The sequence below is a fragment of the Prionailurus viverrinus genome, chromosome C1 (assembly GCF_022837055.1).
Source record: "Prionailurus viverrinus isolate Anna chromosome C1, UM_Priviv_1.0, whole genome shotgun sequence".
Classification (NCBI taxonomy): Eukaryota; Metazoa; Chordata; class Mammalia; order Carnivora; family Felidae; genus Prionailurus; species Prionailurus viverrinus.
In genome coordinates, this window is record NC_062568.1 from 10487495 (window position 1) to 10513267 (window position 25773).

General features: G+C 46.8%; 1 protein-coding gene across 1 annotated transcript in view; it reads right to left on the reverse strand.

Moving 5' to 3' along the window:
• Positions 1-7363, reverse strand: part of SGPP2 (sphingosine-1-phosphate phosphatase 2) — a 110265-nt gene extending 102902 nt beyond the window's left edge. The window contains exon 1 of the mRNA XM_047872414.1: positions 7145-7363. Within this exon, the coding sequence (XP_047728370.1) occupies positions 7145-7363 (219 nt within the window). The remainder of the gene's footprint in view (positions 1-7144) is intronic.
• Between the last annotated feature and the right edge of the window lie 18410 nt (positions 7364-25773).

The window sequence follows — 25773 nt, forward strand, 5'->3', positions numbered from 1 at the left end:
CCCAGAGTCACAGTAGCTGCTCAAGAAATAAAGGAAGAAAAGATGGGATAGAAGCAGAAGGTGGCCTATTTTCTCCAAAGATTAAAGAGGGTGTTTATACCTGACAGTGGTGAGGGGGTGAGAAAATCCACACTCACCGTTACATATCTTAGAACACCTGTTCTGTGAGACAAGCTGGTGTTGAAAGGCATTAAATGTGTATTTCCCCCCCCCCCCCCCCCCCGGCAGTTCCACATGCAGAAATTTGAATTAAGGAAATAATCAAAGACTGACCTCAGTCTTGGCAGTGATGTTTTTTTGGTTTCTTTCGTTTTTGGATTTGACACCAAAACCAAAAGCAACCAAAGCAAAAATAAACAAGTGGCACTACATCAAATTAAAAAGCTTCTGCACAGGGGCGCCTGGGTGGCTCGTGGGTTAAGCGTCTAACTCTTGGTTTCAGCTCAGGTCATGATCTCACAGTTTGTGAGATCGAGCCCTGCACTGGGCTCCATGCTCCAGTGTGGAGCCTGCCTGGGATTCTCTCTCTGCCCCTGCCCTGCTCTCCCTTACCCCCCCCCCCAAAAATAAATATATAAACTAAAACAAAACAAAATAAAATAAAAAAACCTTCTGCATAGCAAAGAAAACCATTAACAAAGGTTTGAAAAGGCAACCTATCAAATGGGAGAAAACACTTGCAAATCACGTATCTGAGAAGGGGAATTAATATCCAAAATATACAAAGACCTCATACAACTCAATAACGATTGTTTTTCAAATACTGGGCAGAAGATCTGAAAGATCTTCCTCTACAGTCCTCTGCTGTAGCAGCTGAGCTATCGAAGGGTACTGAAAAGACACTTTTCTAAAGAAGACATCCAGATGGCCAACGGACACATGAAAAGCTGCTCAGCGCAACTCGTCATCAGGGAAATGCAAACCGAAATCACTAGGAGATACCACCTCATACCTGTTACAAAGGCCATTATCAAAAAGACAAGAAATGACAAGTGTTGGAAGGGATGTGGAGCAAAGGGAACCCTTGAGCACTGCTGGTAGGAATGTAAACTGGGGCAGCCACTACAGAAGCAACACAGGTGTTCCTCAAAAAATTAAAAATAGGGGCGCCTGGCTGGCTCAGTCAGTAGAGCGTACAACTCTTGATCTCAGGGTTAGGAGTTCGAGCCCTTCGCTGGGTGTAGAGACTCTTAAAAATAAAATCTTTAAAAACAATTAAAAACACAAATACAACATGATCCAGCGGTTCTATTTCTAAGTATTTATCTGAGGAAAAAAAAAAAAAACACTAACTCCAGGGGCACCCGGGTGACTCAGTCAGTTAAGCATCCGACTTTGGCTCAGGTCATGATCTCACGGTCTGTGAGTTCGAGCCCCGCGTCAGGCTCTGTGCTGACAGCTCAGAGCCAGGAGCCTGCTGCGGATTCTGTGTCTCCCTCTCTCTCTGCTCATCCCCTGCCACACGCTGTCTTTCTCAAAAATAAATGAACGTTAAAGAAACTAAAAAAAAAAAAAAACACTAACTCCAAAAGATTTCAGCGTTATTTATAACAGCTGAGATTTGGAAATAACTTGAGTGTCCACTGATGGATGAATAAAGAAAATGTGCCACACACAAACACACACTGAAATATTTGGCCATAAAAAAGAAGGAAATCTTGCCATTTTGGAGAATATGGATGGAACTTCAGGGCATTATCTTAGTAAAATAAGTCAGAGAAAAACAAACACCATATGATCTCATTTACATATGAAATATGAAACAAACAAAAAACGTGAATTTATAGAAAAGAGAACAGATTGGTGGTTGCCAGAGGCAGTGGGGGTGGGGTGGGTGAAATGGGCGAAGGTGGTCACAAAATACAAACTTGAAGTCACAAAATAAATAAATCATGGGGATGTAATGTATGGCATGGTGACTATAGTTAATAATGTATATCTGAAAGTTGCTAAAAGAGATCTTAAAAGTTCTCATCACAAGAATAAAAGTTCTCATCACAAGAAGAAACACTGCAATTACGCGTGATGATGGATATTAACTAGACCTACTGTGATCATTTCACAATATTTACAAATATTGAATCATTCTGTTGTGCACCTGTAACTAATAGAACATTATGTATCAATGACATCTCAATTTAAAAAAACAATCAAACAGGGGCACTGGGGCATCTCAATTGGTTGAGCATCTGACTCTTAATTTTGGCTCAGGTTATGTTCCCAGGGTCTTGGGATCAAGACCTATCTCTCACTATCTCTCTCTCTCTCTCTCTCTCTCTCTCTCTCTCTCTCTCTCTCTCCTCTCCCATTGCCCTTCTCCCTCCTTTGCTCTCTAAAAATAAAAACATAAAATTAAATAAAAAAGACAATCAAGGTATGTGGAAAGGTACTTGTACAAAGATGTTATTTTTAATGCAAAAACCAGACACAGCCTAAAAGCCCAACAACAGGCTAACTAAATTATACTTTGACCATGCTATGGAGTAACACAGAGCTACGAAAAATGAGATTGAACATTTACCGAACGATTATCTTTGGGCAGTGGTATAATGGGCTTGGATTTAACTTCTTGGTATTTTTTCCAAGTTTCTCATCTGAACCATGTCTGTAACTAGGAAAAAATGGTCGAAGGTTCCTTTTCAAAGGGGCTTTTACCATTTCAAACTGGAACATCAAAGATCATCAAAAGGGGAAGTTCGACCTGTTGGCCAGTTGAGTTTTAACCCAGCCAAAAGGTGGCAGCAACTTCGACCGCTGCCTCCAGCATCCCTATCCACGTCCTGAGCACATTAGGGGTGGTCGGCCCCAGGAGAAGAGAAGTTGGAGCCTCCCGTCTCTGTTTGCCAGTTTCTTCAGCCTCCACCTCTGACCTGGCCCCCAGACATGGGCTTTTTTTTGCTTGTTTTTAAAGCTCCTCTAATTGGCGCTAATGGCCAGCCCCAGGTGGAAACCCACGGTTCTGTTCCATTGTGCCCATTTGCAGATGCGGCCCAGAGAAGTTCCCTGAGTCACAGAGGCGGAGCCAGATCTAGGTGTCCTGATTCCTAAGATGGTTCTTGGCACGTTCGCAAGCCAGTAAAATCAAGGGTGGGTTTTCGTGGATTGACGCACCTGGAGGGCCCCAAAGGTTTCAAGAAGGGAACAGGAAGGAGTACAAAGACTTCCGTAAACAACGGATCTTCGATCCCTGCCTCAACCCAACTGTAAGACGATGTCTGCGCAAATAGTTATCAAAAAGTATTTATTGAGCACGGTACAATTTGGAAAGACCACTCCGGTCTAACAGGGTGACGGGGAACGGCACTGCACCGTCTATCTGAAGGCAACTGAGTTGAGTAAGCAGCGATGATGATAAAAAAAAAAAAAAAAAAATCAAAATACCGTTATATCCACGCTGGCTTTATCACAGGAAAAAAAAAAACAACACCACAGTTGTAACCAGGCGTTTGCCCTTCTATTCGGTCCCAGGATCCCTGCCTCTTGATCTTGGCTACTACCAAGAAGGTTCTCGTACAGTTACCCTTGCAGACTGAGAGCCACGCGTTCTCTTTCCACCCAGCCTCCGCCCCGCTCCCAACCGGCCCCAACACCTCACACCTGCTCAGTGAGACAGATAAAATGAAACCCTGGAGTTTTTCCCTGGAAGGTGCATGGTGGAGAGAAGTTTAGACTCGGGAGTCAAAAGGTCTCACTGTGTGGACACCTGGGAAGTCCTCCATAAAGCATTTAACCTTCTAGGAGTCGGAACCTGCCTGTGAAAGTCATGACTACCAGGAAATCTCTGAGGTCCACTCTGACTTAGTCAATGACAGCTTTGTGCAAACCCGGCCCAGCCCCGGTTTGTAAAAGATGTAGTTAATCTTTAACTAATCAGTGCTATGGTGTTACAGGAGAATTTGTAAAGGAGGCCCTTAATCATTTCCACATTTGTCCTGTTTTAAGAATTAAAATAAATTCAGCAAATGTGGGAGGTGAGAAAAATTCGATTTGTTGCATTCTAAAGTCACCCAAATGAAAACACTTCTCTACTGTTTGAAGGACCTAAATCAGCGTCCAAGAGCTGCCTGCCTTCTAGGCTTGGTGGGCAAAAAACCCTGATTTTCAATATTTAGTCTTCAACGAAAAAAATCTTTCATATCTTATCTTGGATTTTTGGCTCTCTCTTCCTTTTTCATCATCTATAGTGAGTGCAGTCGTGTTTGGGATGGGAAGGGGACAACCCCTACCATTCTGTTCGCCGCCGAAGCAAGAAGAGAGGCCTTTGCAAGAAATCTGCTTATCTTGCTCTTAAAGGGCAGGTTTAATTTTGCAGCCTGCACTCACATTCACAAAATTCACTGATCTCCCATGTGAAGAAAATGAGCACACCAGGCAAGTTTCCTGCATTCTGAGAGCTTATCGCGCGCTGGAGACTGGCAATAATCAGCCACACAAAGGCATGTTTGCACAATGTGATACATGCTATAACGAAGAATCACAGGAAACAAAGAGAGCCTGTAAGAGGGGGAGTGAGACTGGAAGGTGAGCAAAGGTGTCTCTTGAACTGACCTTTGAAGCTGAGGGATGAGTGGGACTGTTTGGAGAAAGGACAGGCAGCTGAGGCAGACCACGGGCTGGGTTGAGGCCAAAAGTCCTGGGGGTGGGGGGAGGGGGGAGAGCTGCTGGAGAGAAGTTTCCAACCACCCCCTTAAGGTCCTATTAATTGCCCAGGGCAGGTGTCAATCATTTTCCTTTGGGAACTCTCCCTGGATTTGCAAAATACTAATCTTCCCAAGTCACCTGAAACAGACTCATCTTTAAAAACGTTCATTAACTTCTCAAATGCTCAAATGTATCAAATGCTCTTGTGGGGTATTTTCCCACTCAACACAATGACCTCTTATCATGAACTTTTAGCTTCCTCTTAGTATTTCATGATCTATGGTAAGTGAAGTCATGTGTTGGCACAGGAAGGGGGACACCCCTACTATGTGGCTGAGTGCCCCGGCTTTCTAAGCCGGTAGAAGACAATTCTCTGTAAGAAATCTGCTTGTTGCACTTAAAAAAAATTTTTTTTAACGTTTATTCATTCTTTGAGAGACAGAACAGAGCTTGAGCAGGGGAGGGGCAGAGAGAGAGAGAGGAAGACAGAATCTGAAGCAGGCTCCAGGCTCTGAGCTGTCAGCACAGAGCCCGACGCGGGGCTCGAACTCATGAACTGTGAGATCATGACCTGAGCTGAAATTGGACCCTCAACCGACAGAGCCACCCAGGCACCCTGCTTATCTGAGTGCTTTTAAAGCACAACAGGGGGGGCGCCTGGGTGGCTCAGTCGGCTCAGGTCATGATCTCGCGGTCCGTGAGTTCGAGCCCCGCGTCGGGCTCTGTGCTGCCAGCTCAGAGCCTGGAGCCTGTTTCGGATTCTGTGTCTCCCTCTCTCTGACCCTCCCCCATTCATGCTCTGTCTCTCTCTGTCTCAAAAATAAATAAACATTAAAAAAAAATTTTTTAAAGCACAACAGGATCCTTGTCCAGAATTTAGTTTCCTCACCAAACGTAATGTTTCAAACAGTTTGAAAAGCACTAGTGGGAAAATGCACACTTCTTCAGCTTCCTGAATTCGAGAAACAGGGGAAGCGTGTGGGCAGAGAGCAACAAAAAGCAGTCTGTGCACCCACCTGTGTGTGTAAATGGCGTGCGTGTGTGCGTGTGTGGATAGAAAAAGCTGTGCCACATTTCCAGTACATGACAGTTGTTCTCTCCTGACTCTGTCCCGTTTTTAAGACAAGGCAAAAGGCAAGGTGGGTGGGTCTCAAATTTATCTAAAAGTTACTAGATGTTGGGGCGCCTGGGTGGCTCAGTCAGTTAAATGTCTGACTCTTGGTTTCAGCTCAGGTCATGATCTCACGGTGTCGTGAGTTCTGGCCCTGCATTGGGCTCTGTGCTGGCAGCACAGAGCCTACCTGGGATTCTTTCTCTCTCCCTCTGCTCCCCCTCCCACTCTGTCTCTGTCTCTCTCAAAATAAATAAGCTTAAAAAAATTTAAAAGTTACTAGATGTCATGTGGGACCGAGAAGAAACTATTAAAAAGACAAAGAAAATTATAGAGGGTTTTTCTAGAATGGAATACACCCCCCCCTCTCCAATAAGTTTTGTAATTCGATGCTCACAATATCCCATCCCACATGGAAGCCAGGTTCTTCTTCAGTTACTAGATCTAGAAATCTACTCATAAATAAATGCCACCTTCCGGTCACCAAACCGGCTCCCCGCCCCCAAAAGTAGTTGCAATTGTAAATACATTGCTTCTTTCCTTGGCACCTTGTACCTCGCCCAGGGAAAGGGCAGCTTCTGTGGGTGCCCAGGGCAGGTCACCGCAGCAGAGAGCCCCCCCACCGCCCCCGCATTTGCAGCTTCTGTGGTCCCTCCCGGCCCGGAGTCTCTGTGCACTGCGCTGGCTCCCCGAAGCCGCAGTGGGTTGTATAACCACACTCTCCGAAAGCCTGGAGGGGAGCGCGTGGAGCCTTTTTTTCTTGACAGCATCTGTCAAAAGTCCCTGGTGCCAGTTAATAAGAGACCCACTCGGCAGGGCAGGGGTGGCGTCTCGGACCCCCTGTTGGGAGGGGGTGGGGGTTGTGGACCTCTCCAGGAGCGGTATTTAAACCTGAACTTCTGTCCTTCGAGCTGGAAATGCAGGGCAGTGAAGGGCACACGGAGCCCCTTGGGTGTGGACCAGGGAAGGGGGGATGGGAGGAAACTCATGAATCCCTGGGGTGGGGGCTGGGGGGTTCGCAGAATTTCTCTCCGGAGAAGCCTCTCGTGAAAATGTCAAGGACATCTCCCCTCCTCTTTCCAATTACGTAACTCTTACACATTTGGGAGGATATTCGCGAACATACATTTCACTTACGAAGGCAGAAAGTCTTTAGACTGCATCTAAAGCTCCTGGTGCATCTGATGTCGGAACAGACCTGGCTGCGACCTGGCCGCCTCAGAGGTGGCATCCTGGTGACCGGAGCCCCCCCTCCCCCCCCATACCCGGCGCCGGGAGCCGGGTCGCCGCCTGGGATGGCGCTCGCGGGTCCCCGCGTCGCGGAGTCTGCAGGCCCAGCACGTCCGCAGGCTGCCCCCTCCCCCACCGCGGAGAACACCTGGCAGCGGTTACCTGCGGGGCCGAGACTCTCCGCAGCCCGTTGGCCGGCCCCCCGCCGCCCTTGCCGTTGGCGTCAGACAGATGCGCGAGCCCCAGCGCCCGCGCCGCGTCCTCCGCGGGGTCCGCGCCGTTCTCCGGGGGGCCTTCTTCCGGCGCCGGGAAGAGCCCGCAGCGGCGCTGGAAGCGAGCGACGAGCTGGGAATCCTGCAGGCTCCGGAGCAGCTCGGCCATGGTGAGCCCGGGGCCGCGCGCCGCCGCCGCCGCCGCCACGCCGATGCCCTCGGCTCGCACTGTCCCCGCCGCTCTCGCTCCAGCCGGGCCGGGCACTCCGGGCGGAGGGCGGGCGGGGCCCGGGGCGCCGGCCAACAGGTGCGCCGCTCGGGTCCTAGCGCCGCCCCGCGCGCGGGCGCCCAGGTGGCTGCCTCCACCTTGCGCGGGGCGCGTCCCGCCCTCTTTTCCCTCCCCGCGGGCTCGGACGGGCTCGGGCAGTCCCCGGCGTCCGGCCCGGTCGCTACTGGGCGGAGGCGCACAGGTGTCTCAACCGCACCCCTCTTCGCGCCCCCGCACCCCCAATCCCTTCGGGCCGGTGCAGACGTGCCACCTAATGGGAGCGGCCGAGCACAGTGCGGACCTGAGCGGGTCCTTCCTGCCATGCGCGGGCTGATCCCGTAGTGACCCCACTTTCACTATTGAGCCCAAGGTGAGGTCGGACTTCCTTCCAGCTCCCTCACCCAGCCGTCTACTCCTGCCTTTCTTTGCCTGCTTCGCGCAAGAATGGGCCCCCTCAGGAAGGTGCCCAAGTTCTTCCCAAACTGATGCAACGTCTCCCCGAAGCCCGACCTCCTCGACCTTGCTCAAGAACGGAGGGAGTTGAAAGCATACCCTGAATCATCCTCTGAGTCCTTGCCCCTGCTCTTGTGATTTGGCAGTCGGGTTCATGAACACCCTCAGAGGGGTGTGGAGGAAACGCTGTTCTTTCTCGGTTTTCTGCATTGAGAAAGATGCTGCTGCCTCTCCCTTCTACTTGTTTCTGCTCTGCCTCTACTTACTTTAGGCAAGGGCGCTGGAGAGACGGAAGGAGATCTTTCGTGACCTTTAGACCCTGAGGGATCAAGGTGTAGGGCTGGGAGGAGGATTTGACATCTCGCTGCAGCTGAAGCCAGGCCTGCTTTAAGGATCCCAGCAGGAGAGAAGCAAAGGAAATGTCCTGCAGGTGGCCTTGGTTTGTCTTCCTCTTGCTAGAATCTCCTAGAAGCTCAGAGATTCCCCCCCCTCCCCCCCCCCCTCCCCCCCCTCCTCCCCCCCTCCCCCCCCCTCCCCCCCCCTCCCCCCCCCCTCCCCCCCCCCCCCCCCCCCCGCCGCGGCCGGGGCCTCTGCACTTCCTCACATGGAGTGAGGTCAATTAGGCCCAGCAGCTCAGTCTGCAACAAAAGTACAATCCTAGTCCTGCGTTTGCAGCCTCGGCCCCGTGCCCCCTGGTAGCCATGCAAAGGCTTCTGAGTATTTAGTTGCACAAATGACTATGAACAAACACCTGCCGCTTTCCCATTCCTCCAGTTGTCCTTTTAGATCAGGAAGCCTTTGGGACGTAGCGTCCAAGGATGATTTGGTCTCCCTCATGCCTTAGTTTCTGCTCTCCTTCCCCAGCCTGATGGAGAGCAAGATCAAGGTGGCAGAGAAAGCAGTGAAATTTTGGAGATACTTAACTTACAGAAGGCGCACAGGGCTGCTGTCACAAGCAGGTGGAGACGTCCAGTCCCGGAAGCAGAAGGCCCCTCTCCCCAATGTTGCTGTCATTTACAGCCACTGGGCCCAAAGCCTATAATTTAGTTTTTTTTTTTTTTAATTTTTTTTTTCAACGTTTATTTATTTTTGGGACAGAGAGAGACAGATCATGAACGGGGGAGGGGCAGAGAGAGAGGGAGACACAGAATCAGAAACAGGCTCCAGGCTCTGAGCCATCAGCCCAGAGCCCGACGCGGGGCTCGAACTCACGGACTGCGAGATCGTGACCTGGCTGAAGTCGGACGCTTAACCGACTGCGCCACCCAGGCGCCCCTATAATTTAGTTTTAAAGGCTAAAGTTGGAGTCGTCCGTGACCTGTTGTTTTTATGTGTTTAAAGGAACAGGTTTTGGGGCGCCTGGGTGGCTCGGTCGGTTAAGCGTCCGACTTCGGCTCAGGTCATGATCTCACGGTCCGTGGGTTCGAGCCCCGCGTCGGGCTCTGTGCTGACCGCTCAGAGCCTGGAGCCTGTTTCAGATTCTGTGTCTCCCTCTCTCTGTGACCCTCCCCCGTTCATGCTCTGTCTCTCTCTCTCTCAAAAATAAATAAACGTTAAAAAAAATGTTTAAAAAAAAAAGGAACAGGTTTTCCCATGAAGACACTGGAGTGATGTATCTCTGCAATTTAATGCTTCAGTTTTCCTTTCCTCTCACGTAGAAAAAAGAAGCCAGGCGAGCACAACCCATGTAACATAAAGCCAAAGAATTGTACGTTCACACAGTCTACTTTACCTCCTTGGAGGGCCATGTGCTGGCTCTGGCTTCCAGTGACTTGTGATGTCACCGTGTGCCTCAGTCTTTTCCTGTGATAGAAGAATAACCCGCGCCTCCTGTCTTACAAGGCTATTGTGAAAAAGCTTTAGAAGGCGACCGGGTGACATAGCATTGCATGTGCCAGAAACATTCAATTTAGGCAGGAATCTTCAGGAGGATTGGGCCCCGGACGTCTCGAGTGACACTGAGAAGCTGGTGACCTCTGGCAGGGATCCGTATGCTTCCCCAGATCCTGTCTTCTAAGCACAGGCTGATGTCCTGACAATAAATTTCCCAACCAGTCTAACAAAAATCACCGTCTTCGAGAAGCGAAGTGGTAAACTGAAGGACTGTGCCAATATAACATCTAGTGGAGAAGTTACAGGGTAGCCTGAAGTCATGCGTATAAATAAATAAATTGGATGCAGGAAAAATAACCTGTAGCTTTTTGGACAGTTTAGCACTAGTCATGCCTGGGGGAAAAATTTTTGCTGTTTCTCCCCGCCCCACCCCTGGCCCGCGGCAGAAGTCAAGGTATTTGTACTTTGCTTCGTTGTGTATATAATAATTGCCAAGTGACATATTGTAAAGGAACGATGATGGATGTATTCATTAGAACGAAGGTTAAATTGCTGTAAAAAAGAGACCCCAAAATCCAGTGGCTTAAAGAGCACAGCTATTTGATTTCCCTTTCATGTAACAGTTCCCAGGTGAGAGGTCTGGGTGTGGGAAGTTCTGCTTCATGATGCTACACGGTAACTCAGGTTCTTTTCATCTTATTGCTTCACTACCCCGTGAGACCAAGCCGAAGGTCACTGTCCTCCTCTGCATGATCGCAGCTGGGTTATGGGCACATCTGAAATCCAGTGAATGTCCTAAACAGCAGTCTATGTTGCATCAGTAAGAACATCGGTACATGGCCCAAGACAGGCTTGGAAATGTCATCCTTAGAGGGCAGCTTATGTCCCGCTTAGACTCTATTTCTGTGAAAGAAGAGAGGACAGATTTTTTTGGTGGATGGAAATCGAACCAATGTTGATTTAAATGTTGTGCAATATAAATCTATGTTATAATTCAACCCATGACCTGCTCGATTTTATCTAGGCAGTCTGTCTTTGATTTGACACATTCTAAATACTCATGGGCAGATAACAATCTTTTTAAAAAAAGGAAGCACTAAAAATAAGTAAATTCGAAGGGAAAACTGTCACATCTTTATTGAATCAAAACGAGTGGGGCGCCTGGGTGGCTCAGTTGGTTAAGTGTCCGACTACAGCTCAGGTCATGATCTCTTGGTCTGTGAGTTCGAGCCCCGCATCGGGCTCTGTGCTGCCAGCTCAGAGCCTGGAGCCTGTTTCAGATTCTGTGTCTCCCTCTCTCTGCCCCTTCCCTACTGTCTCTCTCTTTCTCTAAAACATAATAAACATTAAGAAAAATTAAAAAAAAAAATAGAAGAACATGGTGTTAAAATGCCTTTTAAATGAAAAACTTCCGTAATGATTGCATTATTGCATTTTAAATTCTTTTAGAGTTCTCTCTCTACAGAGCAGGTCACTTCCAAATGGCAACTAGACCATTCAGTTTTCAACCTGGCAGTATTTCTTAGATCAAGACAGGTGGCCAGGGTTGGGATTGTATATTGGTTATCCACAGCTGCATAACAAATTGTCCCACAAATAGTGGCTTAAAACAACAACATTTATTATCATGAAGTTTCTGTGGGTCAGGAATCCAAGGAACATCTTAACTGGGTCCTCTGGCTCTGGGTTTCTCACAAGGTTGCAGTCACCTCAAGGCTCAGCTGAAGGTAGATCAGCTTCCAAAATCACTGAAGTGGTGGCTGGTAGATTTCCATTCTTTGTGGGCTATTGGCCAGGGGCCACCCTCTCTTCCTTGCCATACGGGTCTCTCCATGGGACAGCTCACAGCCCACCCACCAGCTCCCTTCCTTCCTTCTGAGAGAATCAGAGAAGACAAAGTAGCCATCTTTTATAATCAGATATTGGAGGTCGTACACCGATATTCTATCATATTCTACTTATTAGAAGCAAGTCACTAGGTCCAGCCCACATTCAAGGAGAGAGGGGATAAGACAAAAGTGTGAATGGTAGGGTGTAGGGATTACCAGGACCTCCATTTTGGAAGCTTCCCACTATAGGTTCTTCATATCTATGTTAATTTTCTAACTTCATACCTGCCATATCAGTCTTTATCATCCCTAACAAATATGATACATAGCCTTGGACTCAAACAGCGTCCATCTGTTGCAGAAATAAGATACACGTACACAAAAAAATGTGCAATAATAGGAAACTGGTGTAGTGAAAAACATAGGCTATCCGAAGACCGATTACTAGTGAAAAACTACACATACCACAGCTGTAATTCTCAAATCTGGGATTAGAATTACCTCACAAATGTGCCAAAGTTACAGATGCCTTAAAACAATTGAAAGCAGAGGGGTGCCTGGGTGGCTCAGTCAGTTAAGAATCTGACTCTGGATTTCAGCTCAGGTCATGATCTCATAGTTTGTGAGTTCGAGCCTCACAATGGGGGAAGGAACTCTCTCTCTCTCTCTCTCTCCCATTCTCTGCCCCAGCCCTGCTCGCTCTCTCTAAGTAAGTAAACAAACAAAAACAATAAAAAAAAAAAAGACAACTGAGGAGTGCCTATGTGGCTCAGTCACTTAAGCATCTGACACCTGCTTGGGTCATGATCTCACGGTTTGTGGGTTTGAGCCCCGTGTTGGGCTCTGTGCTGACAGCTCAGAGCCTGGAACATGCTTTGGATTCTGTGTCTCCCTCTCTCTGCCCCTCCCCCACTTATGCTCTGTCTCTGTCTCTCTCTCAGAAATAAACAAATGGTAAAAAAAATTTTTTTAAAGACAATTGAAAGCAAAAATCATTAAGTTAGAAAACAGAAAAACAATGAAACTGATAAATCCAAAAATTGAATCTTTGGAAAAAAATCAACAAAATTGAAACACCATTAGCATAACAAAGAAAGAATAAAAGGAAAAAACCATGAAAGCTCAAAATTAGAAATGCTAAGGAAAAATAATCATTAAAAGCAGAGGAAATTTGGAAAGTCCTTAGAAGGTACGTCACATGGCCCAATGCAAACAAATCTGAAAATGTAGGCAAAATAGACAATTTTTTGATGTTTTTATTTATCTATTTTGACAGAGAGAGACAGAACATGAGTGCGGGAGGGGCAAAGAGAAAGGGAGACACAGAATCCAAAGCAGGCCCCAGGCTCTGAGCTGTCAGCACAGAACCCAATGCAGGGCTCAAACTCACGAACCTTGAGATCATGACCTGAGCCGAAGTCGGACACTTCACCGACTGAGCCACCCAGGCGCCCCTGAAACAGACAATTTTTTTAAATTTTTTTTTTAACATTTATTTATTTTTGAGACAGAGAGAGACACAGCATGAACGGGAGAGGGGCAGAGAGAGAGGGAGACACAGAATCGGAAGCAGGCTCCAGGCTCTGAGCCGTCAGCCCAGAGCCCGACGCGGGGCTCGAACCTGCGGACCGCGAGATCGTGACCTGAGCTGAAGTCGGACGCTTAACCGACTAAGCCACCCAGGCGCCCCCAGACAATTTTTTTAGAAAGAAACAACTCACTAAAAATTGATCCCGGTAAACAATGTCTAACAGAGCAATCATCACAGAACTAGATAAAGGGGTTCAAATTCTCCCCCATAAAAAGCACTTTACCCTAGATAACTTCACAGGGAAATTCTATCCCCACCTTTCAAGAATGGATAATCTCAATACTACTTATTCCAGAAGAGAGAATTTTTCAATATTCCTTTTATAAAGCCATTATGATATCGACCTCAAAATTGAAAGCATTAAAAGGAAAACAACAGAATATTCTCACTTGCGAATAGGGTTCAAAACCTTAAGATATCAACAGCTAAAATCTAGCAGTCCATTTAAAATAGAATGGATCGCGGCTAAGTGCAATTTGTTCCAGTTGTAACATTAACAGGTATAATTAAATAACAACAACAACGAAAATCCATCAGTATTGTCCATCCTATTAATAGCGCTAAGGAGAAAAGTCATATGATTTCTTATGTGGGTTGAATTGTGTCTCCCCCAAAAGCTATGTTGAAGTCCTAACACCCGTACCTCAGAATGTGATCTTATGTGGGAAACAGTCACTGCAGGTGTAGTTAGTTAAGATGAGGTCCTACTGGAGTAGGTGGGTCCCGATCCATCAGACTCGTGTGCTTCTAAGAAGACCTCTGCATGAAGACAGACACACAGGGAGACCGCCATTGCTGATGAAAGCAGAAACTTGGGGCTACACGGCTGGAAGGAAGATCGAAGATCACTGACAACCCACCAGAAACTAGTGAGAGGCAAGGAAGGCCTCCCCAAAGGGGTTTCAGAAGGGGCGTGGTCCTGCTGACACCCAGATCTCAGGCCTCCAGCCTCCACAACCGTGAATTAACAAAGCCTACTCCTTTAAGCCACCCAGTTTGGGGCACTTCGTCCCAGCAGCCCTGAGAAACCAATATAGGCTCATTTCGACACATGCAGAAAAGTCATGTGACAAAATTCAGCACCCATTCTTGTCAAAACCCCTCAGTCACATAGAAATGGCTGTCGCATCGCTTCTCGGCCTTTTGGCTAAGATCAAGTGTAGAAATGGCTGTCGTGTCCGGGGTCAGTGAGCCCTTGGTGTTGGTTGGAGGGGAGAGTCCCCGGACTGTGTGGTGGAGTTACACGGGAGAGATAAATTGTGCCTGTACTCAGGGGGCCCTGAATGGCAGATTATAAAGTTGGTGGTGTATGTTTGAGGTAATGAGAAGCCACTGAAAAGCAAATGAGGAACCTGAGGAAAGCAGTGTTTCCAGACAATGACTTGGGAGGCTGGCTATTGGATGAATGGTACGTGGAGGCAGGGAGCAGCAGCTAGGGATGTGGAGATTCATTTCAGCGCCATTTCGATAATTCTGATTTTAAAAAAGTGTTTATTTTTTGAGAGAGCACAGCAGGGGAGGGGCAGAGAGAGAGAGAGAAAGAGAGAGAGAGAGGGACAGAGGATCCGAAGCAGGCTCTGTGCTGATAGCAGTGAGCCCAACGTGGGGCTCGAACTCATGACCGGTGAGATCATGACCTGAGCCCAAGTCATGACTGAGCCACCCAGGCGCCCCAATAATACTCATTTTTTAAGACTTTTTCAAGTGGAATTTTACTTAATTGCATAGACAAGCAAATGTGAATCTACTGTTTGGGTTTTTTTTTTTATATATACAAATGGTAACATTCTTTACATAATGTTCTCTGTCTTGCTTTTCTTACTTATGATATAATTGGAGATTGTTCCGTATCATTGGAAGAGACACTACAATTTATCTTACCAGTCATCTACTGCAGAACATTTGGGGTGTTTCCAAACAATGCTAATCCTGATTTGAATGTTATGTTCAGGCAGCTCTGGTCCAGGGTTCAAGGTGTCAGGCAGCTGATTCTGGTCCTAGAGTACCTTTGGAAGCCACAGGACTACCTTGGAGATAGGTAAAGAGACCAAACCCAGTCTGGAAAACCCATCCAACCCAAGGTGAACTGGGGCAGGGTCAGGGGGAGGTGTTCTCAGAGCAGTAGAAAATCCTCTCAGTAAAGGAGGTTTTCCTCCATGGTCCTTGGCTTGTGGGAGTGTCACTCCAGTCTCTTCTTCCTCTGTTGTCACATGGGGCTCTCCCTGTGTGACATTATGTCCATTTACTAATATCAGGTACTGTTCTAGGCTCGGGGTCACAGAAGTTCAAAAACACCCCAGTACCCTTGGATCATGGAACTTATATTTTAGGGGGGACACAGCTAATAACTATCAAGTAAATACGTAGTTTTAGGGTAAGGAACACGGTGCCGGGAGGGGGGAGACATATTTAGGAAGGGATATTTGTGTAGAGTGAAGGAAAGGAAGGAGCGTGCCCTACCCAGATCAGGAGAAAGAGCATTCCAGACAGAGGAAACGGTGGCTGGAAAGGCCTTGAGGCAGGCCCAAGTTCAGCCAGTTGGAGGAACCACCAGAGGCCAGCAAGGTGGGAGAGGCTTGAGGGCAGGGACTGACTGGGGAGGGGTGAGCAGAGGCTGGATCCCGTAGGGCCGTGTAGGCTGTGATAAGGAGTAACACTCCCACTTTACAGGTGAGAAAACGGAGGCTCAGAAAGAGGAAACGTGTCCAAAGCCCCCAACTGTAAGTGGCAGGAGGGTTCGGTGCAGGTCTGTGTGACTCCGAAATTTCTTCTATTACTACATTACGTTCTAGTCCCAGGGTTTGTCTTTTACTCTTTGTGTCTGTATTGGAAAGTATCCCCCGGCATGAACTAAGCGCTCCGTAAATCCTCCTTCAATGACTACTGACCTAGACTAAGAGTAAAATCTCGCCGTTTTTAGAGCTCTTAGAATTTACAACGCATTTTCAAAATTGTTGCATGTAAATTCTACGACCTTGAGAGGCAAGTGGTTTTTACCTCCATTTTACGTGATTTTCCCCCAAATTACAAAATGTATTGGATACTTTTTGCAGGATCTGCCATCGGACGTGGCTCTTCTGGGGGGAATTCCCTTCCCCTCCACAGGCTGGCTCCCCTGCGGCAAGGAAGAGGAACAGGAGAGGAGGTTGGCGGTCATGTTGGAGTCCTAGGGCCCCTCCCCCGCTCCCCCACCCCCTCCCTCCCCCCAAACCAAGCCAGAGTGAGCTGGCCTTGGGCTGGACACTTGACCTAATTTGGGCTCCCCAAATGCTTCCTCTTTGGCAATTGCCAGACCCCAGTCGGTATCTGCTGAACGAAAGAGAAGAAAATTTAGAAACCAGAGCCTACATCGCGTGAGGAAGAAATGTAGCAGATGTGCAGGGAGCAGGCGAGGGGAGCAGACCACCCCCAAGTCGGTTCTATGGTGCCTGCTTCAGTCTTTGGGAGGCTCTTCGCACGCTACCCTCGAACCCCTGGTCTCAAGTTCCCCATTTCTATTACTTGTGGCCCAAAGAGGCCTAACTCAGATATCCAGGAATTGGCAGAACATGGAAACTGAGGCTCTAGAACTCAGACTTGGGCAGTTTCCCACCTTTCTGTCACCCTCAGGGCCCCGCCCAGCCCCCCTCCCCCCGCCCAGTTCTTGCTGCCATGGAAACCACCAGTTCCCACCCCACCTCCCTAAACCCCCACCTGCCCCAGCCCCATGGAGTGTTGGAGAGCCCTGCACAGTCGGGGCTTCCCAAGAGATTCTGGAACTCAGTGAATCTATTGATAGTATTTCACCTCATGATGAATCAAATTGCTTCCTGGGCTCTGCTGAAAACCTCGTCACTTTATACGGGTAACACATTCTGAGACCCAAGCGATCTCTTGGCACACAACCCTTTTAGAATTTGCAAACTACTATATGTGAATTGCATTGCTGGCAGCTTGTTTTTTAATGCATATTTATATCTTTTCACGTATACTATGTAAAGTACCTGAGGAGTAACAAACAGCCTTAGCAGACTGGCGACATATCATTTGTTGGTAAATTGATCAAAGCCCTAGGCTCCACGGACTAACCAGCCCACGGAAATTTTGAAATGTAAAAGCATAAAACTCCTCTTGCATTGTTCAGGGTGCCACTCGTTGCTTCTAACTAATGAAAACCAGTTTTTTTTTTTCTGTTGGGACACTTTCAATAAATCATCAAACATAAATTCTCTTAGGGAGAAAAAAAAAGCACAAACCCTCTCAGGCTGGGAGAAATTTCAGCTTAAAACCTTGCTTTAAAAGAAAACAGTTACAGGTGATGTTCTGTAAACGGGGCAGAAAGAGGGCAGGCAATAAGAAGAAAGGCTGGGATCTTGGATTCCCCTCCCCCCCCACCCCCACCCCCCCCCCCCCCAGCAAACATTTGAGGAGGGGTCCAGTGTGCCTACTCTCATAAGCATGAATATTGGTAGATAGTTTGATTTCAGCCAGGATTTCTTGGTTTGAATCCAGCTGAATCAAATCACATGACACAAAATACTTTTCTTCCAATAAATTTTGATGGATTTTGAGCACTTTATGAGGAACACTGTGCAGTCTAGCATGCGATATCTACCTAGAGAACCCGAAGGAAGGGAGAGATCTCTCAGGCCCACCAATTTTAAGTCAGTCCTTCCCTCTGGCTTATGCTTTGAGAAAACATCAAAACATGCAATAAAGAAAAGTGAACAGTTTCTTCCCATTCCATCAGGCTTGTGCTGGCTGGGTCGAGCTCCTATGCTGAGTGCTCCAATTAAAAACAAACAAAAATATGTCCTTGACTCTTTACAAGTGGCGTATTAGGGATGATCATTTTTATTCCTAAAGAACATTTCCAATGAATATCACTCATTGTTGAGCCACTTCCAATAACCAGTTTCCTGGGCATTTGTAGAATGGATTCCAAGCACAAATTCAGCAAACCTAACACTTTCTGAGACCGTGTTTATTACATAGCCCTGGGTAGAACTGTAGCACTTGGTTATCGCAATTTTAAGGCCTCTAAATAAACTTCCAAATCGAAGGGAAGCAGTTTTAGTTACACTTCATGCATATATTCATGAGTCATCTACAAGCTAAAAGTTGGGTGGAAAACTGCACAGATATCACCTCCAACACACAGCGTCTAGTAAACAAAGCAAGCCCCAGAATAATATGGAACAGGACGTATAGCATTTTGCTATGGGTAAGCTACTAAAATACACAAAATGCACGTGTGTGTGTGTGCATGTGCTTGTGTGTGCGGATGCAAAAAAAAAAAAAAAAAAGAGAGAGAGAGACGAAGATCCAGGATAAAAAACACCCGCTTGCTAATGTAGCTGCCTCCCAGCATAGAATAGGAAGAACCTGAACTTTGGGTTTTTACTATATGCACCTGGGATTTGTTGGGAGTTTTTCACAGGCATGTATTTCTCTTGTAATTTGCAAAGGTTTATTTTTCTTTTTTTTTTAATTTTTTTTTAACGTTTTATTTATTTTTGAGACAGAGAGAGACAGAGCATGAACGGGGGAGGGTCAGAGAGAGGGAGACACAGAATCGGAAACAGGCTCCAGGCTCCGAGCCATCAGCCCAGAGCCCTTCGCGGGGCTCGAACTCACGGACCGTGAGATCGTGACCTGAGCCGAAGTCGGCCGCTTAACCGACTGAGCCACCCAGGCGCCCCTTTTTCTTTTAAAACCCTTCTCACTGGTCAGGCTTGGCTAGTGAGAGGAGCCAGTTCCTGAAAAAAATGCTTATGAAAAAGAGATCATTGTAATTATACCAAGAGGTGACAGTCATAGAAATGTGGCTAGAAGCCACCAGATATTACAAGCACTTCTTCAACATTAAAACAATATTTTTTAATGCGTATTTATTTTTGAGACAGAGAGAGACAGAGCATGAGCGGGGGACGGGCAGAGAGTGGGAGACACAGAATCGGAAGCAGGCTCCGGGATCCGAGCTGTTAGCACAGAGCCCGAAGCGGGGCTCGAACTCACGGACTGTAATATGATCCTTTAAACGGAAGCACCTATGGTCTAATAGTGTGCAGATGACCAATCTGTAACTGGCCCGAGCACACAGGACCAGCACCCACTCTTTACGAGAGCCCTGACCACCAGGACTGCCGATACAGGCTCTCAGAATCAGGGCTACAGCATGGCTTCGGCAGAGAGGCTCCACGAGCAAGTCCGAAAACAAAAGTTAGAGCCAACTGACACACGGGAACCAACATCAAGAGGTTTCAGAATCTGGCCCACACCGGGATCTTAAAAGCAGACTCCATTGCCAACCTTCAAACAATTGCAAACCTAAAAGAATCGGGTGATTTTGTGTACGATATGCATTTCTAGCCTCACTTTAATAACTGGCAACTGGTACGACAGGGCCAAGATTCATTGTGGCAACACTCACCTGAGCTGAATATCCACTGCCCTCTCTAGACGGGGCGCCATTCTGGGGTTTTCTACAGTTCTCCCCACTCTGTATTCTTTTCCACCCTTTCCTTCATTTCTCATTTCATTGCTGGCTTGGTCCTTGAAGGACTTGTGTTTACGGTCACTGCATTTATTTATTATTCATTTATTTATTCATTCATTCATTTACTTATTTGTTGTTTATTTATTTATATAATTTATTGTCCAACTGGCTAATATACAGGGTATACAGTGTGCTCTTGGTTTTTGGTATAGATTCCCGTGGTTCACCGCTTACATACAACACCCAGGGCTCATCCCAACACGTGCCCTCCTCAGTGTACTGCATTTAAAACAAGATGGGGCTCCTGGGTGGCTCAGTCGGTTGGGCGGCCGACTTCGGCTCAGGTCACGATCTCACACTCCGTGAGTTCGAGCCCCGCGTCGGGCTCTGTGCTGACCGCTCAGAGCCTGGAGCCTGTTTCAGATTCTGTGTCTCCCTCTCTCTGACCCTCCCCCGTTCATGCTCTGTCTCTGTCTCAAAAATAAATAAACGTTAAAAAAATAAAATAAAATAAAATAAAACAAGGAAGGCCAGGGGCACCTGGGTGGCTCAGTCTGTTAGGTGTCCGACTCTTGGTTTCAGCTCAGGTCATGATTTCATGGTTCGTGGGTTCGAGCCCCGCATCGGGCTCTGCGCTGACGGTTCCTTACCTTAAGGAATCTGGAATGCAGTAGAGAAGACAGGACAGGCATCAGTGTCATTAAATCTAGGAATAAATTTGGCCCTCAAACCTTCTTGTCTTCCTTAAGCATAACTAGCAATCAGTAGCTGATCCTGCATTTGAAATTCCTTGAAAAGGTTAAATTTCATCCATCTGAACATTTGTGGAACTTCTATTAAGGGTATGTTTACACATTGGCAATTAAAAAAAAAATTTTTTTTTTAACATTTATTCTTGAGAGACAGAGACAGAGCGTGAGTGCGAGCAGGGGAGGGGCAGAGAGAGAGAGAGAGAGACACAGATCTGAAGCAGGCTCTAGGCTCTCAGCTGCTAGTACAGAGCCCGATGCAGGGCTTGAACCCATGGACTGTGAGATCACGACCTGAACTGCAGTCGGATGCTCAAGTGACTGAGCCACCCAGGCACTCCATGGGAGGAGGGAGAGGATCCCAAGCAGTCTCTGTGCTCTCAGCACAGGGTCTGACTCAAGGCTCGATCCCACAAACTGGGAGATCATGACCTGAGCCGAAATCAAGAGCCAGATGCTTAACCAACTCGGCCACCCAGGCGCCCCTACACAAGTGAGCTTTTAATTCATAAGAGACAGGAAGTTTTCCCCTTTTTGGAGTGGGTGCAAAGTCTTCTCCCTCGCCGGGGTTAAATGATCTTCTTTTTCTCGACTTGGTTTACCTTCGCTTTGGTGGTTGGTTCTGGGAGAGCAGCATAACAGAATCTGTGCCAGTGTCAGTGACCTGTGAATAGTAAACATCCCCCATGTCTCACGGACTTCCAGGAAGACGTGCCAGTTCCACAGAGCCCACGGGCAGGAGTGCCCGCATCACCTGCTAGGGCCCTCGCAGCTAAAAGCGTGAGCTCTTGCTGGCCTTTGCTGTGTGGGAGGAAGGAGGCCAATTTTTTGGTAGTTGAAGTTAATATAATTTTACCTTGTGGATCCATGCCTTTTCTCTGATTTCTTAAAAGATAATACTTCAAAGTCTCCCTTTTATCACACGGCTGGAGGCCTAAAAACATTTCCCAAACTCGCTCTTACTGGCGTAGTTCTGGTTTGGAGCCCTCACAGGGAAGATGGTAGTGAGATCGTTGTAGCAGAAGCCATTTTGCTCCTGGAGCACCGGCAGCCTAGTGTGGAAGGTTCCGCAGGATGACAGACGTGAGGTTTGGCCAGCAGCTTCTGGGTGCCTTGCTGTGAATCACCCGCCTCCTGTGACTCACCACACCATCCTGTGATTCTTTATTTCCTGATCACCTAAATGCCAGTGGCAGATTCCTCATTACAGCTGGAGTCCCAGGAACACCAACGGTATCCTATAGTTCCGGTCTGAGTCTAAAGGCCTAAGAACCAGGGAAGCCCGCCGTGTAAGGTGGCCTTTTACAAACATTATCTCTAATCATTACAGCAACTGAAAAGTTTGGAGAAGTTACTATGACTCTGACGGATGAGAACACCGAGATTTGGAAAGGTTAAGTCATTTGCTATAAAATATAACTTTAATCCATTATTAACTGGCATTATCAATTCACCAGTGGCCTAACCGTTGAAGAACAATGGTTCTTTTTGCTTTAGGGAAAAGCGAGTTTCTTTTCCATTAAGAAGCTGTTGGGGGGGAAGTCCCATTTAATCCCCTTTCTCAGCAGCCACCTACAAAATCGCTGGGACAGCCAACACGGTAAATAACTTTCAGCACAGGGTAAGGAAGGCAGGATTGGACTGGTCCATTCTGAAGGGATGTCAGGCTGACAACTACAGATCCGGGAAGACAGAAGGCACAGCACAGAGCAAAGCCGAAACAGAATAGTGTGGGTGGAAGTCAGGGAGTAACGTGAAGGGTAAAAGTTGGGTCAGTGGTTGAGGGAAGAGATACAAAATGGCCCCATCATGATCTGCAAGGGGCCAGCAAGAGGCCGTGTGTGGATGAAATTACAGGAACCATTTCATTCTAGACAGTGATCCAAATAGTTTTATGAAAATAAATTTAATTATGAAGTCAGACTGATAAAATTTTACTCAATGTTAACTTATAAAAATTATGTAGTTATTCAGTGTTAGCACAGTCACTAAACTACATGTGTTTGTCTTAAAAACATGAAAGCAAAACCAGTTGTCATCTTACGAACTAGGATAGGTCTCCTTGTAGTGATTACAGATTTTATTTTATTGAAAAAAATTTTTAATGTTTTTATTTAAACAGTTAAAACATTTAAACATCTATTTAAAATTTTTTAAATGTTTTATTTTTGAGAAAGAGAGATTGCAAGCGGGGGAGGGCAGAGAGAGAGGGAGACACAGAATCCGAAGCAGGCTCCAGGCTCTGAGCTGTCAGCACAGAGCTGATGCGGGGTCGAACTCACAAACTGCGAGATCATGACCCTAGCTGAAGTCGGACGCTCAACCAACTGAGCCACCCAGGTGCCCCGATTTTTTATTTTTAAAAGTTTTTTTAAGTTTATTTATTTATTTTGAGAGGGAGGGAGGGAGAGAGAGAGAGAGAGAGAGAGTGAGCACAAGCAGGGAAGAGGCAGAGAGACAGGGAGAGAATCTCAAGCAGGCTCAGCACTGTCAGCGTAGGGCCCGATGCTGGGCTCAAACTCATGAACCGTGAGATCATGACCTGAGCCAAAACCAAGAGTGAGATGTTTAACCGACTGAACCACCCAGATGCCCCTAAATATTTAAGGAAGAATTCCATTATGTTTAGAAGCCAGTATCCCTGGGTGTTTGTCACATAAATGGGGTATTGTTATTTTAACACAAGTAGTTATATGCTTGGTTCACAGGACACCATTAAAATGGATTAGGATCTTTTTTTTTTTTCCAGATGATTTGGATCTGAATATCTTTATTTCAAAATATAAACAAAGAAGAAAAACTTCACTGCAGCAACTTTAATTAGGTTGACAAATATATTCGTAAATTATCTACTTCAGGCCCGTTATTTGGTAACACTTGTGTTGCTTTAGGAGAGGGTGGCACCTCTAAAAATGATCAGCAGGAAGAAAACTGTGTCTGATGACCAGAGCAGGGCATGTATGGCAGCTGGTCAACGAATGGGTCCTAGAACCGGCAGAGATCGGCTTCTGCAGATAAAGGAAAAAGCACAGTCATGTTGCTAAAAATACACGTCAGTGTTTGGCTCTTAGATATCAAATGGCTGACCCAGTACCAAATGCATGAAGCTAAGAACACCTTGCAAAGTCACTGCAGCGAGGTGCCCAGAATAGGTAAATCGATAAGACACAGACAGTAGATCGGTGGTTGCCTAGGACTGGAGGAGAGAAGCCGTGGGTGATGACTGCTAATGGGGTTTCTTTGGGGGATGATGAAAACGTTCCAAAATTAGGTTCGCAGTGATGGTTGCAGGATTCTGTGAATACATTATAAGCCAATGAATTGTATGCTCTAAGTGGGTGAACTTTCTGGTATATAAATTATATCCCAAGAGAAGTGTGTTTAAAAAAAAAAAAAAAAATCCTTTAAAAAAGAGAATCACAAAGACACCAGCCCACAGCCCTGATATTTAGCTGCTGAACCAGTGTGAGCAACAGCGTACCTACACGCAGCTTATTGGGCAAAAAATAATCCTGGCTTTTAATAACCACTGTCAGTCAGGTTTTCTGTGTCTTGCAGTCAAAAGCATTCCTAATTAACACACCTTAAGTTTTCATTCCATCCATATTTATTTAATGCGCTTCTATACGGTAGGTATTGTGCTACATAGTAGAGAAAAAGTCACTGCACTCCCATGACGTGCCAGGAGATTTATATACTTTAAAAAAATTTTTTAACGTTTACTTACTTTTGAGAGAGAGACAAGGCGCGAGCAGAGGAGGGGCAGAGAGAGGGAGACCCAGAATCTGAAGCAGGCTCAGGTTCTGAGCTGTTAGCACAGAGCCCGACGTGGGGCTCGAAGTCACAAACCGCGAGAGCATGACCTGAGCCAAATTTGGATGCTTGCCCGACTGAGCCACCCAGGTGGCCCATAGGAGATTTATATACTTTGTATCATCAGTGCCTCATGGCAGCCCTGGAAGGAATGGCCCGTCCCTTCCAGGCACACGGTCTAGGGAATTGTTTCGCCCCAGCAGTAGGCCACCCACCTCATAACTCTCCAACAGTACTGCTTAGAAATGCAAATTCCCAGATTCCCCCTGGACTTGCTGAATCAGATCCACAAGGGATAAACCATCGGCTGATACTCTACAAAGGTGGCCCATAAAACATACCTGTACTTTTAGGAAGCATTCAGCATAAATATGAAATCACTGAAATAAACTAATTTGAACCGAACTTCTGATTGCAGAGGAAAAACATCACAGATCTTGGGGTAGAAAAGATAGGGAGTTTAAAAAAAAATACGTGTAAGGCCCAGTCCCTGCCCTCAAGAAGGTGTGGTATGCAGAGTTCTAAGATAGCCCCCAGGATTCCCAGCCCTTGACATACACACACTGTCTCCAAAATATCCAATCAAATGCTAACCTAGATACTGCTCTGAAGGGATCTGCAGAGGTCATTCAGGCTGCAAATCAGTTGACCTTAAGATAGGGTGGGCCTGACTTAACCATATGAACCCTTTAAATCAGGGTCTAGAGAGACAGAGGAAGTCAGAGATTTGAAGCATGAGAGGGATTTGACGTGTGAGAAGTTGTCCATGGCTGGCTTAAAGATGACAGGTGCAAGAAATGCGGGTGGCCTCTGGGAGCTGAAAGCAGCTTGCGACCTGGCTTATGACCAACAAGGAAATGGGGACCTCAGTCCCACAACTGCAGGAACTGAAGTTTTCTAGAACCATGTGAGCTGGAATGAAATGTGGCCCAGCTGACATCTTGATTTCTACCTTGTCAAACCCTCAGCAGAAAACCCAGCTCAGCCATGCCCAGAATCCTGACCCACAGGAACTGTGAGATAATAAATTAATGTTGTTTCAGACTGCTAAGTTTGTGGTAATTTTTACGCAGCAACAGAAAACTAATATAGAAGTGAATTTGGGTAAGACACATTAAAGTCACCAACTAATGGAATACTGAGAATGAGAGAGTGGGAAGAGCCAGAAATGGCTTCCCTATATTGAAGTACTTATATGTCCTTTAATGATATACATTTAAGGGTGGTGTCAGTAAGGAGAGCTTTTGGTTGTAGGTAATGGAATATTCAACTACTGCTATTGACCACGGAGAGCACAAGCAGAGCTGGTGTGGCTACTCAGTGATGTTAGCATAAGTCCTTTCTATCTTTCCAAGTTCCCGCCATTTTTAATTTGTTGGCTCTTTGTTCTCAAGTGCCAATGATGATAAGATAACTCTCCAGGGGCGCCTGGGTGGTGCAGTCGGTTAAGCGTCCGACTTCAGCCAGGTCACGATCTTGCGGTCCGGGAGTTCGAGCCCCGCGTCAGGCTCTGGGCTGATGGCTCAGAGCCTGGAGCCTGTTTCCGATTTTGTGTCTCCCTCTCT